Source organism: Aptenodytes forsteri, unplaced genomic scaffold (genome assembly GCF_000699145.1).
Source record: "Aptenodytes forsteri isolate BGI_AS27 unplaced genomic scaffold, ASM69914v1 Scaffold80, whole genome shotgun sequence".
NCBI lineage: Eukaryota > Metazoa > Chordata > Aves > Sphenisciformes > Spheniscidae > Aptenodytes > Aptenodytes forsteri.
Window position 1 is genome coordinate 683,765 of NW_008795026.1, and position 15,974 is coordinate 699,738.

The window sequence follows — 15,974 nt, forward strand, 5'->3', positions numbered from 1 at the left end:
CTGCTTGCCAGCACCCAGGCGCCAGAGTTGCAGAAAATCATTTTAATCCACGCTTGCGATCATTCCTGGTTCCCTTCAGATTTTTTTTTTTATTGTGTTTAAATTGATTTGACTGAGCTTGGAGATTTTCATAGTGCCTTTTTCTGCTGCTTCTGCCCAATCCGTGATGCGTAACACTGCAGAATTTGTGTCCGCCCTGGCGCACACAGCTGTCATTGTCTTTGGGGCGAAGTGGCTGCAGCACAGGAATGTCTTCCTCTCTCTGCACAAGTCAGATGAAGTACTTGAGATGTCTCTCCATTTACTTGTGCTATGACACAGGTTTATGGCCAAGAAATCTCTGTGCTTAATCAGACAGCTAAAGCGGACTGGTCTTTGCTGATCACTTCTATCACGTTGCTTAAAAGGTGCCCATCTTGAGGTGGGTTACACCCTCGTTCAGTCTAAAATGAGGTCTTCCACTAGTGAGCAGGACTGACTCCAGCAGGCTCAGGTTTACACTCTAAGTTTCTTGGTGAGCAGAAAACCCCACACCTTTGCTGGGCACAGAGCTTTGGCTAAATGCAGCATGCCAGGTAACTGAACCCCCTCCTGCATCGGTTTTGGGCAAATAAGTGGATAGCCATGAGTCGCACTTGGCAACAGGCAGGGACTCTGGAAGGGCTGCAGGGGCACGGCCTGCCAAGAGGGATGTATGGGGCATACGTTGCTGCCGAGAACTGCCCAGACTCAGGGTTTTTTTTTTCCCATGCGGTCAGAGGAAGGCTGGTCCAGCCTTGAGGAACCTTGGCTGGAATTTGGAAGGCCTAAATTTAGGTTTCTGCTTTGATACAGGCTGCCTCTGGGACTGGCTTTCCATGTCCTGCTGTCGGTCTGTTCCCCATATGAGTGTTATTTCATAGGGATGCCGCAAAATGTAATGCGTTAAAGACGGTATCGCTTTAAGGTTAAATTAAATAATGTAAAAATACATTAAAGGTGTAATGTATTAAAGATGGTCTGCTTTTAACAAAAGGAGACCTGTGGCACAAGTATAAGGTGGTTACTCCAAGATTTTAAAAACAAAAAGGTACCAGGTTTGTAGTGTGTTACCTTTAGGGTGTGTAGAGGAGGGCAGACTGCTGGTCTTAATTCCGAACTAAATGATTCTCCTCTTTCTTCCAGCCCAGGTGATGGTGGGGAAATGCTTTGTGAAGGGTGGTCCTGCTCAGTCTCTGTCTCTGACATGTCAAAATTCATCTGTAAACTCTGTGTATGTTTGTTATTACAGGGTGGATGCTTGAGAGTGGAGGATAAGGTACAAGTGTCTGGGACCAGTGGAATGGAGGCCTGATGTAGATGGAAAGATGGGTAAGAACTGGATTCTCCTGAAGCAATTAATTTTCTGCAGCCTGCTAATTTTGGTTGGGGCTACCAAGCATGACAACAGAGTGGGAGACGTTGCCAAGATGGTCTGGCTGAATATTACATTGCTTTCTAATTTTTTTTGCCTTCCAGTGGTGTCAAAATTGGACAAATTTTCTTCTTACCATCAGTGTGATCTGGTGGGTCACGTTCTAGGTGGAGCCTCTTCCCAAGTCTGCCTTGTATTTCTGGGCAAAGCATCTTCATTCCCTGTATCTCTTCTCCCAAGGAAGCTTCCGTTTCAAACAGAGCCTGAGTATACTGCTTTTCTAATTGGTGACCTGGATTACTTGCACCTTCTCCCTCTTCCACTGGAATAGTTGTGTATCAGATGCTCTGTGGTGCTGAGGGAGACTTTTGTTTTTAAAAAAGTGGAAATTATTTGTAGCTCTGGAGGTACATAATGATCTTTATCGCTGCTGCTAAAGGAAACTTGTTATGTCAGAAATTGGGACCACTTGGAAGTGCTGGACTCTCTCAGTTTTAGCACGTGAATAATCAGATTGGTGGTGTTGTCTCACATGAGCAGGAGATGAGTGTGAGAGCCCCAGCCTCCTTCAGCTTCTCATGCCATTGGCCATCAAACTTATCACATTACTCTTGCAAAATCATACTTGCAGGAAAATGTCTGTGCTCTGCTGCTGTGCTTGCAACCTGTCGCACAGGTGGGACACAGCTGGAGGGATTGCCTGGTGTCTTCCCATCCCCGCTAAAGGGCTTGACAGGAGGAGACGCATGCCTTACCGACAGCAGCACTGCTGCGTTTGGGATTCAGCCAGCATTTCATGCATTTATGAGCACGGCAAAGTATGAAGAAGCTCTTTGCAGAATGAATATTGACCACAAAAACAATTCCAAAGTGGTCTACAAGACATTTTGCCAGCCAGTAGCAGTTCCAGCAACTGCAGGGGTTTCTGCTCCTTTTCTTTAATCTTGCTGAAAAGAGAAAGCTCAGCAGATTGAAGAACAAGGCCAGGTTCTACCTCCCATGGGTGTCAGTCTCGATTAACACGTGTCCTGTTTTCCTCACCAGAAGAGGCAGGTTACAGAGGAGCCTAAATTCATCTCCTGAAATGGCTTCCTGACCTGGTGACCCAAGAAAGGGGAAGAGATCACAGAGGAGTCCTGGTTGAAGCTGAGCGCTTCGCTTTTACATTTGCAGCATTTACGCAAGTTCACCCAAAACTTTTCAGGGCTGGTTGAAATGGTGCTTAAAAAAAACAAGGGGGGGGGGGGAATATCAGTAAATCTAGGGATTGTCCTTGCAAACCTGGTAGAAAAGTGATTCAGAGTTTGATAGTGGTTTTAATTTAAAAAATGAAAAATGTGAAGCCACTGCCACGCCGTAACTGTTTGCCCTCCCCCATGGAGAAGGGAGAAAAGCGGTGTTTACCACATCCCGGCTTTACCTCTCTGGTTTTTTGCTCTTTCTCTGTTACCTAGAAGAGAGATTTTGTGGGGAGAGGACTAATTTAAAGCCAAGTGGAAAAAAAAAAAAGGAAGGGAATAGAAAGTCCAGACCTGTTTCTTCAATATAAAGAATGACAAATTTCAGTTTAAAATCCCTGGTGAAAAACCCCAAAATTTTTTAGAAACGCTTTCATTTTGAAGGTGAAAGCCACTCCTTTGTCAATGCAATTTTTTTTTTTTAAAGAAGGAAAGTTACAGAGAGTGCGGTTGATACAAACTGCTCAAGGTGCCTTCAAACTGTCAGCTGTAAACATAATATGGATGCACTGGGGAAGCAGTGATTGTGGGAATACTGTAGTGAAGAGAGCACCCTTTTGCAAGGCACCGTGACTGTTTTTTTGGGAAGGTGAGCTGAATTGGTAGGAGTGTTGTGCAGATTTGCAGTTCTGCTTACACTTGTGTGTGGGTGGAAGGTGCTGTGCATGTCCCCTTCCCCAAGTGTCATTGCTTGGAGCATTGCTATGGCTCGTCACTGACATAACATCAATGCCTGTGTAAGGGCTGGTTAGATCTGCCAGGCTGCATTCAGAAAGGATCATGGTGCGGTCCTGAGTCTGGTCTCTGGCTTGACTATTGGGGTGAGACGGATGAAGTGATGTGTATCTTGATCAGTGTTACCCAGTGGTGTTTGTTAGTTAAAGGATTGTTGCAACAGCTTTGCTGATGCACAAAAAATTAGGCTAAATTTTGAGGTTTTATTAGTTTCACTTCCCCCCCTCCTTTTATATGTGTGTTTGTCTCCTCTATGTATTGGGATGGGGGAGCGTTTTCAAGGGAAGAGCAGGGAATTTGCAGTCATACCATTTATTCCCTTCTGGTAGACCACAGAGGAGGTGTGTTGGATGAAGTGATCTCTGAAGGTCCATTCCAGGTCTACCTTTCTTCCTAGAATTCTTTTTATAGTCTGCTCAGTGTCTCAGAGTTCAGCATAGGACTGCTCACTGCCGGACATGTTCTAGGGAAGCTGCATGACCTTGTATGGAGACCACAAGATGGGAAGTGGGGCCTTCTGGCATCTCCGTGGGCTGCACCTCTGACATAGCAGTTTGGTTGTCATGTGGTGCAGCAGTGCTTGGACTAGCCCTCTGCAGTCGTGGCATTCCGGTGCTGCAGGTAGGTTGCTCTACTGTTGCAGGTCCAAGACAGTATCTCTACATGTGCCAGCGTGGGGCCAGCCTAAGCAGAGGTCCTTGGCGCTGGGTGGTCTTATGATGTGTAGATGCAGCCATGACCATGACACTTGACACTTGTTCTCTTAGTGCTCTCTGTGAAGGACCTGGACATCTCTCTGCAGGATAGATGAGAGGGCTTAATTTCAGAGAGAAGAGCAACTGGATACAGCATAGGATCTTGGGACAGAATTGTTCTGGGTTTGCTTCACGCTTTGATCTTCAATAAACCACTTGGGCTCCCATTTAGTGTTGCCCTGGGACAGTTTACTCCAGATGTGTAACAGTTGTATTTGTACTGAAGCATTTGACTTTTTATTTGTATGGAAGAGGAAGGTGGTGAGAACAGTGGGATGGTTTGTAGGTGGAAATGGCGTTGGAAGGACTTTGTGATTTCTGGAGGGAGAGCTGTGGTCATGCTGTAGGTGTTCAGTTACTGCTTCAGAAGGTGATCATGTTTCCTGAGTGCATCAGGTCTTGGGTATGGAGGTGAAGTGGGGTAAGATGACTGAGCGTGGGTCTGAGAGAGACATCTTCAGGAAGGCTGGTCCCAACACATACACCTCTCTGGACAGTGATCATTCAAAACGGTGCCGGGGCCTGAAGTGGTTATCTGCTGTCAGTTTGGTACTGTAATTCCTGCTGGTTGGAAGAATAACGAACTCATTTTTAACATGGTTGTTGGGTTGCCATTCTTTTCAGGCCTCAAAGAGTCCAAGTGACATGTGCCTCTCACATGGGTTTTCTCAGCCTTGATAATGGGAGAAAAATTGGAGTGGAGAATATGTGTCTTAAAGCAGGATGTCCCACCTCTCACTCCTGGCACAGAGCAATTCCTCCAGCTCGCAGTCCACTTCCATCTGCCACCTCTCCACAAGGGTCCAAGACCTCTTTATAATTTGATCAAAATGTATCTGTGCACCAGCGAGTGCATATGACACTTCTAAAGATGTCCACATCTCCAATACAACACAGTGGAAGGACCATGGTCAATGGCAGTTAAAAATTACTGTGTTTAAATACAATACCACAGTAAAAGTTATAATAAAAAGCTGCAGAAGTTGGTACAAAAAGCACCAGCATGTTTATTGCCTAACTCTTTTCTTTTTGTTTAAGAATGATTTAAATATTCTTAATTCTGGTTATGAAATGCTGTGTGCGTGCATGTGTGTTTCTGATGATAAAAACTCCAGGAACACTTATCTAGTCTGTTCAGTGTACGTACATATAACTCAAAGGTTTAGGTCTTCAGTACTTCTCTGTAAGCAAGTGTGACTTTTGCTTCAGCAGAAAGGTAATCTGAGGTGCAGGAGGTGGGAGAACGATGCTTATTTACAGTATTGCCTTGACAGAGTGGGTGTGTTTGGAGAAGACGACTGCAGGCTGGGGTGGCAGAAGGCACAGCAGCTTGCTGAAGGAGGAGGGGGCCTGTTTGCACAGCCATGGTCTGGCCATTTAACCCAATTCAGTGGTTTTTTGGGGGCTGTTGAGACGGAAAGAACTGCGCCAGTTGGTGGGGGGAGAACAGACCAACTCTCCCTATCCCCATGCACACCCGCATTGATGTCTCAGCTCTCCCATGCCTTGTTTTCCTCATTCCTCAATCCAAGGCAATGGTTTTGCTCTTCACTTGCTCTTTGCTCTTCGCTTGCTCTTTGCATGCAGAAAGCTATTAAAAAAAAAAAAATTCAGGTTGAATTGCAGCAGTTTATCTTACAATAAGGCACATCAGGCTCTCTAGCTCAGGTTTTGTTATTTGCGAGAGGTGTCCAAGTTAAGAGGTGTCCGTGTCTCCTTCTCCCTTTCCTGGCACTGTGCCCATTGCACCCAGGGCTCCTGTTTAGGGTCACACCAGGCGCTTGGGGCACCTGGGGAATGCGGGACCGGACCTGTATTGCCGTATTTGGGACGTTGCAGCCATTGCTGCAGTAACAGATTAGGAGTTCACGGGCTCTGGGCTGCGGCTTTGAGCATTGGAAGTAGCTGGGCTGGGAGGGAGAAAGAGGTCTTTATGAGCCTGCAAATAACCTTCAAAGGTATCGGAGGCAGTCAGGGGAAATAACTTGCCAGCTATGTTTCTCGCTGGGTAAACATTTTTCTCCTTTCAAGTGTGCTCAAGAGAGGTACGGATTGGGGGGAGAAGTAATAACTTTTATTAGACCAAACTGCTAGAGATGGAAAAAAAATAGGCTGCCTTTTAGGTGCATAAGCCCTTCTTCAGAAGGAGCAAATTTTAAGCTTAGCAGGAAAACAGGCTGGAAAAATTGCCCCAAGTTTAATTTAATTATGTTAATCCATTAAAGGAAAAGGTAGCTAGTGTCTGTGGAGCAAAGGGCAGGGTTAGCAAAAAAGCTGTGAAAGTCTGTTGTGGGATGAGAGAGAGAAACCAGTACCTCGTACCTGTGAAGTGCTGAGGAGTTCTGCAGGCAGATGCTGTGGGAGAAGAAGCATCGTGCCATAAAACAAAACAGCCCCTCTATTTTTTTTTTTAATGCTCAGTGGAGCTATGGGCATACAAAATTTTCTTGGTTGTGGTTAATTTTGCTTTTTAAGGGTCTAGCCCCTGCTTGCAGCTCTCCTAGACAAACTTTAATGTGCAAAAGCAAATGAGAAACAACGGGTTTGTCCAAGAGGCAGAGATTTAGCATGGCTTATCTCGCAGCACTCTGTGCTTTTATAGGAAAGCCGTGACTCTCACTGCTGTATTCCTGTCTCTGCCTCCCGTCTTGCCCAGGGCTGCAAGTGGGAGCCACCCAGTGCAGGAGCCAGTTCAGGGCTGGGAAGCCTTTGGCAGCTGGAACGGTCAGGGCTAGGTTAAGTTTCTCTTTGGTGCTCCATAGGGTAAATACTTGCTCTTTGGCTAACAGAGACTTGCTTATTTAATCTCTGCCATGCTTTAGATCTCTTTATGAGCTTTGGTAGCAGGGGACTGAGGTGCACTTTCGTCGTTCCCTGTGCGCCTCAAATGGGTTTGCAAACACGGTGTGCGTTATGGTCCCTGCTTCACAGCCAAGTTTAGAGGCACTTAGAGGCAAAGCAGCTTACCCAGTTACACCTGTGGTAGCGAACAAAATATGTCACGGCCCATGCTTTAGCACTGTGTGTGTGGGTATGGCCAAATTCTTCCCCCAAAATGGGGTGGCATCGTCTGTTCCCCTTATAGGGAGCAGCCCAGGGGGTAGGGGAGCTGGCCGGGGTCCCGCGAGGTGGCATGGACAAAGCAGATGGCAAGCTGGCAATTAGCTGTGGAAGGTCACAGGGCAGGGCTTGGGTGCTGGTCTCGCTTAGCTGACTAAAGACAAAAACAGTCTAAGGAGCGTAGAGCTCGTCAGAACTCCTCTTGTGGGTCCTAGCCCTGCGTGGTGTGCTCGGTGCTGGGGGCTGATTCAGGGCTAGGCGCCACGCTGCCACCCTTTTGGCGGCAAAATTATGCCTGCTGGGGGCTGGAGAAGAGTTTGAAGAGTGTCGTCTTAGAGAGATGGTGGGTATGACTATCACACCAGGGTCCCGTCCTGTCCCTCATGGCCTGGGGATGCGGCTGGGCCTCTGTACCCCGCTGCAGCCAGGGGTGTCACGGTAGCTGGGCCTGGGCTAAGCCTCACCGCCCTGTGGTGACAGGGTGCAGGGTCAGTCAGCAAGTGCTGGGGAAGCACTGAAACCCTTTATATCACTAAAAGCTGGTGTGTTTTTTATTATTGAACCATCACATCTCCTGCTCCAGGATCCAAGTCGCTGGCTGGATATGAGAGGCAGCACCTGTTTTTCCCAATTCTGCCCTCTTCGGCAAATCTTCCCCCCACCACCAAATGCCACCCAATTTTAACCCAGTTGTTTGCCCCATTAGCCGAGGATGGTTGAAGAGTGCGGGGTGCCATGGCTGGACCCCCACAGTTGTTACAGGGCCCAGTGGGACTGTGCTGCTGGAGGAGGGGGGCTGTGAGAAGGAGGGAGGAGGCTGGCTTTTGTGCCCGAGCCTTTATCTGAAAGCCACGGGATAAACCCTACAAGGGCAAAGATTTTTGCCCATCTCCGAGCTGTCCAGCTCGGACACCCGCCACAGTGCAGCCTCCGAGCAGCTCTCCTCATCCTGTAATGCCAGAGAGTTTACATGCCCCGGTCCCCCAGCTGCTTTGCCCTAACTAAATCTGGCTGTTGGGATGTCGCACGGGCTGTATCTGGGGGGGGAAATGGCTTCTTAGCTGGGCTTCGCTGTCCTCTGCGTGTGCGGGGATGTATGGGGGACATGTGGTGACGAGTGTGCACGGGGATGGGGCTGTGGAGGAGGGCGGTGTGTTGCAGAGCATGGGAAAGCTCTGCCAGCGGCTCTGATCCCATGGAATTTTACTGTGCACGGCGCTGTCAGAGGGATGGCTATTTTGGGAGCAGAGGGTTGTAATGAACCGCAGACGTAACCCTTCTCTCCCTCCCTGCTGAGCTAAACAAAACACCTTTTGGATCCTGAGTCCTTTTCCATTGCAAAAGTCCCTGGTAAATCTCTAGGACAAAGGCACATCAGTGTCGTGCCACAGCCCTTCGCGTTCGTCAAGAGAAATTTCTTGTACGACTTGTGGATGAGCCACTGAAACTTTTACGTAAGTGATAAAACTTGCCATTCAATGCCCTGGAAAGGTTTTGGTTTTGGTGTTTGCAAGGTACCGATCACTCAGTGTTATAAGGTCGTCACTCTCGTCTTACCTAAACTGAGGTGAATTCCCAGTAGTGTTACCTTAGCTTTTTGTTTTCCCTGGGGAAATTCAGAGGGCAGCTGAAGTTCTTTGTTATTGCACATACCGTATTGCAATACGTCATGATATAACATATTTATTTGCTAGTTTATTCTCTTTTGCTGTTTTCTCAGTGCTCTTATAGACATGTTAAGAGCCCAATCACTTAACATTACATTGGAGGCGTTTGCTTATTTGTGTATATGATTATTTTGGGGACTGGTTGGGCCCTGTTGTTGTGGTGATAAGAATTAATTATATATGTGATATACGGTTTTACCAATTATCTTTTAACAAATAATTGGTTTAGCTTTTTTAAACAGATTTTTGCCTTCCCCTCAAGCCCATTCCTGAGCACTAATTTCTGTCCCCTTTTGCAAGGGGATGTAAAGGGAAGGGTTGTTTTTGATCCAAACAGGTTCTCTGATCTGTTGACTGTGCAATTTTACCAGTAGTTATATGGGTTATATACCTGAGGGATACCATGGGGTAGAGGGGGAATAGGAGGCAGGAACTCTCAAAATGAGCTTTATCCCTGAGAAAAGAGTCTGTGAGATAGTATAACTGTACCTTAAAACCACAGATGTTTTATTGGGCATTTGGTGTGATGGATGTCTGTAGCTGTCAAAAGCCTCTGATGGGTTTGGTTTTGTTTCTTTTCACAAAGCAGTTACTAGTTGTGCTATAAATGCAAAATTCAAAATCCAAAATGATGTAATTTATGGAGAGCAAACATTTACCATTGATTTATCAGGTAAAGTATTAATAATCTTCTATACTTATTACATGGTGCACCCTTTAGCATCATAACTCCTTGATAAGGAGCAACATGCTTTCAAGAAACCCCAGCACCTCACAGCATTAGTTATCTATGTGAATTTGTGTGTCCCAAGCTTAAGACGTCAGCGAGCAAACTCCTGCCAAGAAATCCTGCATATCAGAAGGGTCTTTCCTCACTTCCTCATGTATAATTGCTCTGTGTGACCTGCTGAGCTGTGCCCTGCCCTCGAGTCATACACAGGGGTGACCTTGCCATCCCTTGGGTGGGGTTGCAGGAGGGTGAACGACAGCAGAATCCAGCTGTCGGCGAGCCTTTGCTGACCTGCAAAAGGAACGTGCTCCACTGGTGTGTCTGCTGCAGTGCACAGTAATCTGGACTGGGGGAGCGTAACTGGGTAATTTTTCTCTTTATCAGATACTGAACACTGCTCCAGACAGTGGCAAAATGATTTGTGCATGTGGGTTTAATTTACATGGAGGTTTATCTGCGTCTCTGTCACTAGATGGATGCATGCAGCAATCTGTTTTGCCGCCTTTCATTCACAGACAGCCCTTCTAAGGGGGGGTGAGTTACAAAACAGTATTTTAGCTGCCTGTGAGAGTGTCTGGGTCCGTTCTTCACTTGCTTAGGGGCTTTTGTTTATGGTCCAAGTCAGGCTCTTGACTCACCAGTCTCCTTCCTAGTATTGACTGTGACAGTCACTGTGACAGTGTTTACTTACTAATTGATCCCTTCTGCTATTTAGAATCATAGAATCATTTGGGTTGGAAAAGACCGTTAAGATCATTGAGTCCATGCTGTCTTGGTACCTCTGCCCCTGGTATTTTGTGCATGGCCTGAATCCTGGTGGCAGTACATGTCTATTGACGGTGTCTGCAGGTGCTGAAGAAACCCAAAAGTCCTGGGTTTCTCTTCATCTCCAAGCTTATTTTCCCTCTGGCTTTTGCTCGTCTTCACAAGCAAGTTCTTCGACACTTGCATTCACGTTGGTCAGTGTTGTCCAGTGTTGTCTAGTTCCCTGGTCCAGGAAAGCAAACCCAGGACTGGTATGACATTGACCTCCTAACGAAGGCAGTGGGCAGTCCAAGTTGCCGTTGGTCCAGTAGTCGTGAACTTTCACTGTAACGCATGGGCCAAGTTTGCTGTTACCCCATGCTCACACTGCAAATAGAAATGAAAAGGTGTTGCGGCCATTGAACGTTATATGCTACTCTGACATTTGCTCTGCTCTTCATAAAGAAAATAAATAAAAAGAAGACAACTAGAAAGAGCTGTAGGAATGAATTAAGGATTACTCTAATGTAAGAAGCTATATGTTTCCATTTAGTTAAATGAAGAAGGGCTAAAAGGGGATGCGATTGCAGTCTGTGAATACCTGCAGAAGATGGGGGGGGGGGGGTTTTTTTTTAACAGAGGGGTCTCCAAGATATAGCGATGGCAAGACCTAATGAGTACAATACAAAGCGAGCTATACTCAAACTAGAATTTAGAGAGAGATTTGTTACAGAGAGGTTATTGGAATAAATGCGTGAGCTCTTCAAACTGAGACTTTCTGGGCAGCTTTCTGAAAGAGACTGTTTTGTGTGATTCTGGATCAAGATCATGATGTAGAGGCTGATGAATGAATTTCTGTGGCCTTTGTATACAGCCAGGAAGGCTAGATACAAGCTAAGTCCTTTCTGAATTTAAGCTCTGTTAACGTATTTAGCTCTGGCTTCAGACTTGTGTAGTCTTGAGCAAGACTTCTGTCTGTCTTAGTTTGCTGTCCATAAAATGAAACCTAAAACCCAGCTCATCTCTCCTTCCACCTGACAGTTTAGCTGAAAGTCCATCAGGACAGAGACAGGCCTTTGCAGGTACTGAGTGATACTGAGGTGGCGAGTTTTGGCTTTCAGTTGAGGATTCTCTTTGGTAAATGATAAATGTCGTATAACAGTTAATCAAATAAATGTATGTTTTCCAAAACCAGAAAAAATGAAAGGCTGATGTCCTTTGTAGGCCAAAGTTAAGATTGTCAATGTCATAGTCATGTGGTTCCGTATTTCTTTTCACTATGTTTTATTACATTTCAATATTTTTTTTTCACTATATGTTCCAAGTCTTGCCTTTTGAAAGGGCTTTTACTGAAGGCGACAATGTTTCTGTGAGGCTTCCCATCCTCTCCTCATCCCCTCTCAGCCTTCACAGAACTCTTCCCTCTGCCCGGGGATATCCCCAGCAGTTGCATCACCTTCCAGAGAGGTGGATGCTAGCGATGGAGGGTGCTGCTGGAATTTACACAGGCACAATGGCTATCAGCATCACAGTTGCGAAAAGCACAGTGGGATCTTTAGTGACCACAAGTGGTCACATCTGTGGTTTTACGTTGGATCCAAGCGGAAGTGTATATGACAGCATGCGGCCCCTTAGCTACACGCTCCAGCCTTGCTCAGTAATGACTCAGAGGACAATATTCTTCCCTTCTGCAACACCCAGGATTTTTCCCCAACTTTTCCCATCCCCAGCTCTGCCTGGTGTGTGAGAGAGGCCGAAATCAGAACTTGCCGTGTTTTACAAGTCTTTGTTTTACTTCTGCAGGCTTTTCTGTGTGCTTCATCCAGCTGGTGCTTTTTTTTTTTTTTTTCAGTGTTGATGGAAGCAGCTTCATGGAACTACCGTAAGCTGCCTCTTAGTAATGACCTATTAGTGAAGCCAACAATAACAGCACTGTCTAGACCATCTGAACACAGCTAAATTATTCCTTTGTCCCTTCTTCTTTTGCTTTCTCTCCTGACTGTTGAATTGTTTTGGGTGGTCTGTGTTGACCTTCAGGCTCACTATTTCTCCCCTGCCTTTTTTTTTTTTCCCCTTCTCGTTCAGCAGTGAGCCTGCTGTAGTAAGATTGAAACTCCAAGTTCCTCTCTCCTGCATGCACGCAGGAACCGAAGCCATGTAGCAGCACCAGAAACGGGTATCTGAAGGGCAGAGAGATGTGTCATCTTGCAGCTTTTTGATTTCACTTCATAGTTGATTTTACTAAGTGCCGAATGCCCTAGATTCACATTGGTAGTACCTTGGACTTGTAAGTCTTAACGTCTTACAGAACTGAAAACTTGATGAGAGAAGAATGTATTCTGGTTGTTATAAGATCCTGACAAAATGGATCAGCGTACTTTAATAAAAGTATAAACCCAACCTTCCCATGTCCACTGTAGCTCTGCTTGTCATTGCTTCCTGGGAGGGCTCTTGGCTGACTTCTTCTGTGGATATTTCCCCCCGCCTCCAAACCTTTGGGACATGAATATCTTTGAGACCTCTATTATATTTGGGTGGAAGTGGTCCTTAATTGGGTGGGCTGGCAACGTGATCAAATGAGCTTTGTCACAGGAAGAAGATTGAAAAAGTGCAAAATTGGGGTGGTGGTGGGAAGTAGAGAAGAAAGAAATGAGTTTCCTATTAAGGGAAATGGCTGAAAATAAAGAGCAAGCTGAGGATGGAAGAAGAGACACTGGGGACAAAGGGACAGCGCCAAACACAATTGATTTTTACATTGCATTTTTGCTGTCTGTGTAATCAGCTTTTCTTTGTCCTGCTTTTCCATAGTACAAATATTCCTGTTTACATGTTGTGCTGGGGAGAGAGCAGGCTTCGTTGTACAAGTAATTCATCCTGTCAACCTACAATACCTTAAGTGAATTTGTACAAAATGGTGCAAGAGTGAAGCTGGGCCAGAAGGTTGTTCAGGCGCAAGAACCTGCTCAGCTCACGTTGCGCAGTCAGTGGTTTCCATGAGTCTCCGAGTCCATCTGAGCTCTGCGGATACTTCACTGGTGTTGTGCAACTTGCAGCTGTTTTGCTCTGGAGCCATGGCAGAGCCTGGGAAGATGTTTGCTGTGTAGTCTCAGTGCGGCCTTCTCACAAGGCTGAAGCATATTTGGGTCCTGCCAGTGCTAGATCGGGAGAACTTGATCTTGCGTGTCCCATGGGCATGGGATTCCTATCGATTCCCTGGCGTTTTCCCCTAGGGAGAGCCATCCATCCTGCACCCTCTGCTCACTCAAACCAAGCCAAACGGCGAGCGAGCAGCCTGTGATGGCCCTTTCACTGGAGAGGCTTGGGAGCGGCATTTGGATTTAATTATCCAGCAAGTTTCAGTGCTTGTTTGAATTTTGACTGAACTGGCTGAGCTGGCTGCTTGTTTCCATGGAACAAAGTTCTCCACCCTTCTTGGGAGTCAGCTCGGAGACCCCAAGAGCAGTAATTAGGATGGGCAAGAGGCTTAGTCTGGAAAGCATCAGTTCCTGTGCAAAGCTGTCATGGAGAGGACTGGGAAGTGTCAGTTTTTTCAACCGATGATGCAAATTGTGCTCCTGCTCTGCAGTTGCTTCAGAGCATGGTGTGGGTTTTTTTTTTGCTTTGAACAGTTGAGGCTTCGGTCATAGTCCCTCTGAAATTGCAGTTCTCTTGGACTGAAAACACACTGTTAAAAGTAGTTAAAAAGCTACTTAAGCACATAGAAATACATTGCTTGTGCCTAAGTCATGTTCTTTCACGCTGCAGCAGCAGAAAACAACCTTTCTTGTTCATATAGGAAGACGTTTTCTTAGCTTATTTTGTAGCAGTGATGGCATGGATGTGTATTTTGGTTTTTTTTGACAAGTAACACATGTTTTATAATAAAAAATTCTCAAATACTCTTCAGAATGCTCTTTGGCATAGGGTTTTTTAAGTAGATGGAGGGACAAAGATGCTGAGTTGACAGCCTAAATATTAGAAATATCTTCTCTTTCCTTTTTTTTTTTTTTTTTTTTTTTTTGCTTCTAGTACCTGATTCAGGACAGCTAGGGCCCAGTTTTACACCACTGATTCTAGGCTGATTAAGCTGATGGTTGGGTATTTCTGAAAATAAGCTAAATTTAAGCAGTTACTGAAAGTGAGTGGATGCTTCTTGCTTTGCTATGTTGGGAGAGATGTAAAAGGATGCTTCTGGCAGAGATGTGTAGCCTGACCTTCTAAGGAAATGCGACTTTCACAGTCATGCAGGTGGGGTTGCAGCACCAGGAATTTTTAAACCTATATTTGATGGATTCAGGAGACTGCGTTGCAAAAAGTTTTGACAAAACTGATGGGTAGGTAGAGGAGGAAGAGTTGGTTATTGCTTTGAGGGCAATGTAATATAAACCCAACCTTTCCTGGACATTGGAAACCCCTTGGTGTTTAAGGAGAAGACGGAAGTCCATGGGAAATTGGCCTTCCTTGCTTTCTCGATCAGTAGACAACTTGTCACAAGTTAGTTTGAATACCCTGACTTGGTGGCCAGCGTAAGCCCCATGTGGTAGGATAAGCAGTGAGGACATCCAGGTTTTCTGTATACCCTGCAGAGGTGATTTTCAATCGCGGACTCTCTGCATTTTGCAGGGTTGCTCACTTCCAGCGTCCTTCTAGTGAAATTATGTCACAATCCCTTATGACTACTGTCTGTATGAGGGACAAGTAACCTACCCTGTAGGAATAACACTGAAGCAGTGATCCTGAGTACTCATCTCTAGTGGTAATAGTGATAGGATCCACTTCAGCTCGAAGATCTCTCTTTTTTGAGGTCTTCAGTGATGCCATGTGCTTGTCAGACATCCTAGCAAAAGCGTGGTTCATGCTATTGCTCTCGGCTGCATGGTTAATCCTTGCGGGTACCCATGGGATGTGGTGGGAGCTCTCTGGGATGTGGTCTATGGGGGGTTTGAGCCAGCTCTTGAGGGCTGCCAGGTCTTCCTCTTGGGAGGAATGGTGGGAGCAGCTGACAGTCACTCCAGAAAACTTTGAAGTTCCTCTGTCCCTGTTTGTTGATTTATTATTTTTTTTTTATTATTATTATTACTATTGACCACCAGCAAACCCTGCTGTCCCTCCTTGGGACAGGCAGTTCCAGACTCTTATAAGTCCTGGAATATCCTGGCGGGGCACCAGTGGGTTAACCAGAGATGCATCTCCTGGCAGATGCTGCCAGGCATGTCCAGGAGGGTTTGGAGGTGGGAGAGTGGTGGTGAATCGGGGGGTTTTGCTAGCAAAAGCCCAGCTCTGCCGCTGCCTGTTGAAGCCCTGTTTCACCACGACATCACAGACTGTGTTTTGTGTCAGTGAGTTCAGGAAACTTTTGTTGTCACTCGGGTTGGAAAAAAAAAAAAAGGGTGAGGGGGATTTTAGAGATTATAGCTTTGGTGGAAAATTCCTGGAGGGTGGTGTGTGTGGGTTTTGGTTTTGTGTTTGTTGTTTTGTTGTTTTTTTTTTTTTAACTTGTCCCTCCCCCCTTTCCCTTCCCCCTGCACAAAAAAAAGGGGTTTTTTTTTCTTCTTTTTTGTGTTTGGGCTTTTTTTTTTTTCCTATTACAAAATCTGCCTGGAAAACTATGCTTGTCCCCAGAGGTCCCTTTTAACAACAACAACACCCACC

At 45.9% G+C, this 15,974-nt stretch overlaps 1 protein-coding gene across 1 annotated transcript in view; it reads left to right on the plus strand.

The window, feature by feature from the left end:
• The first annotated feature begins 1,311 nt into the window (after window positions 1–1,311).
• Window positions 1,312–15,974, plus strand: part of LOC103896151 (mitogen-activated protein kinase kinase kinase 3) — a 66,204-nt gene continuing 51,541 nt past the window's right edge. The window contains exon 1 of the mRNA XM_009275927.1: window positions 1,312–1,350. Coding sequence (XP_009274202.1) covers window positions 1,347–1,350 — 4 coding nt within the window. The 5' untranslated portion in view covers window positions 1,312–1,346. The remainder of the gene's footprint in view (window positions 1,351–15,974) is intronic.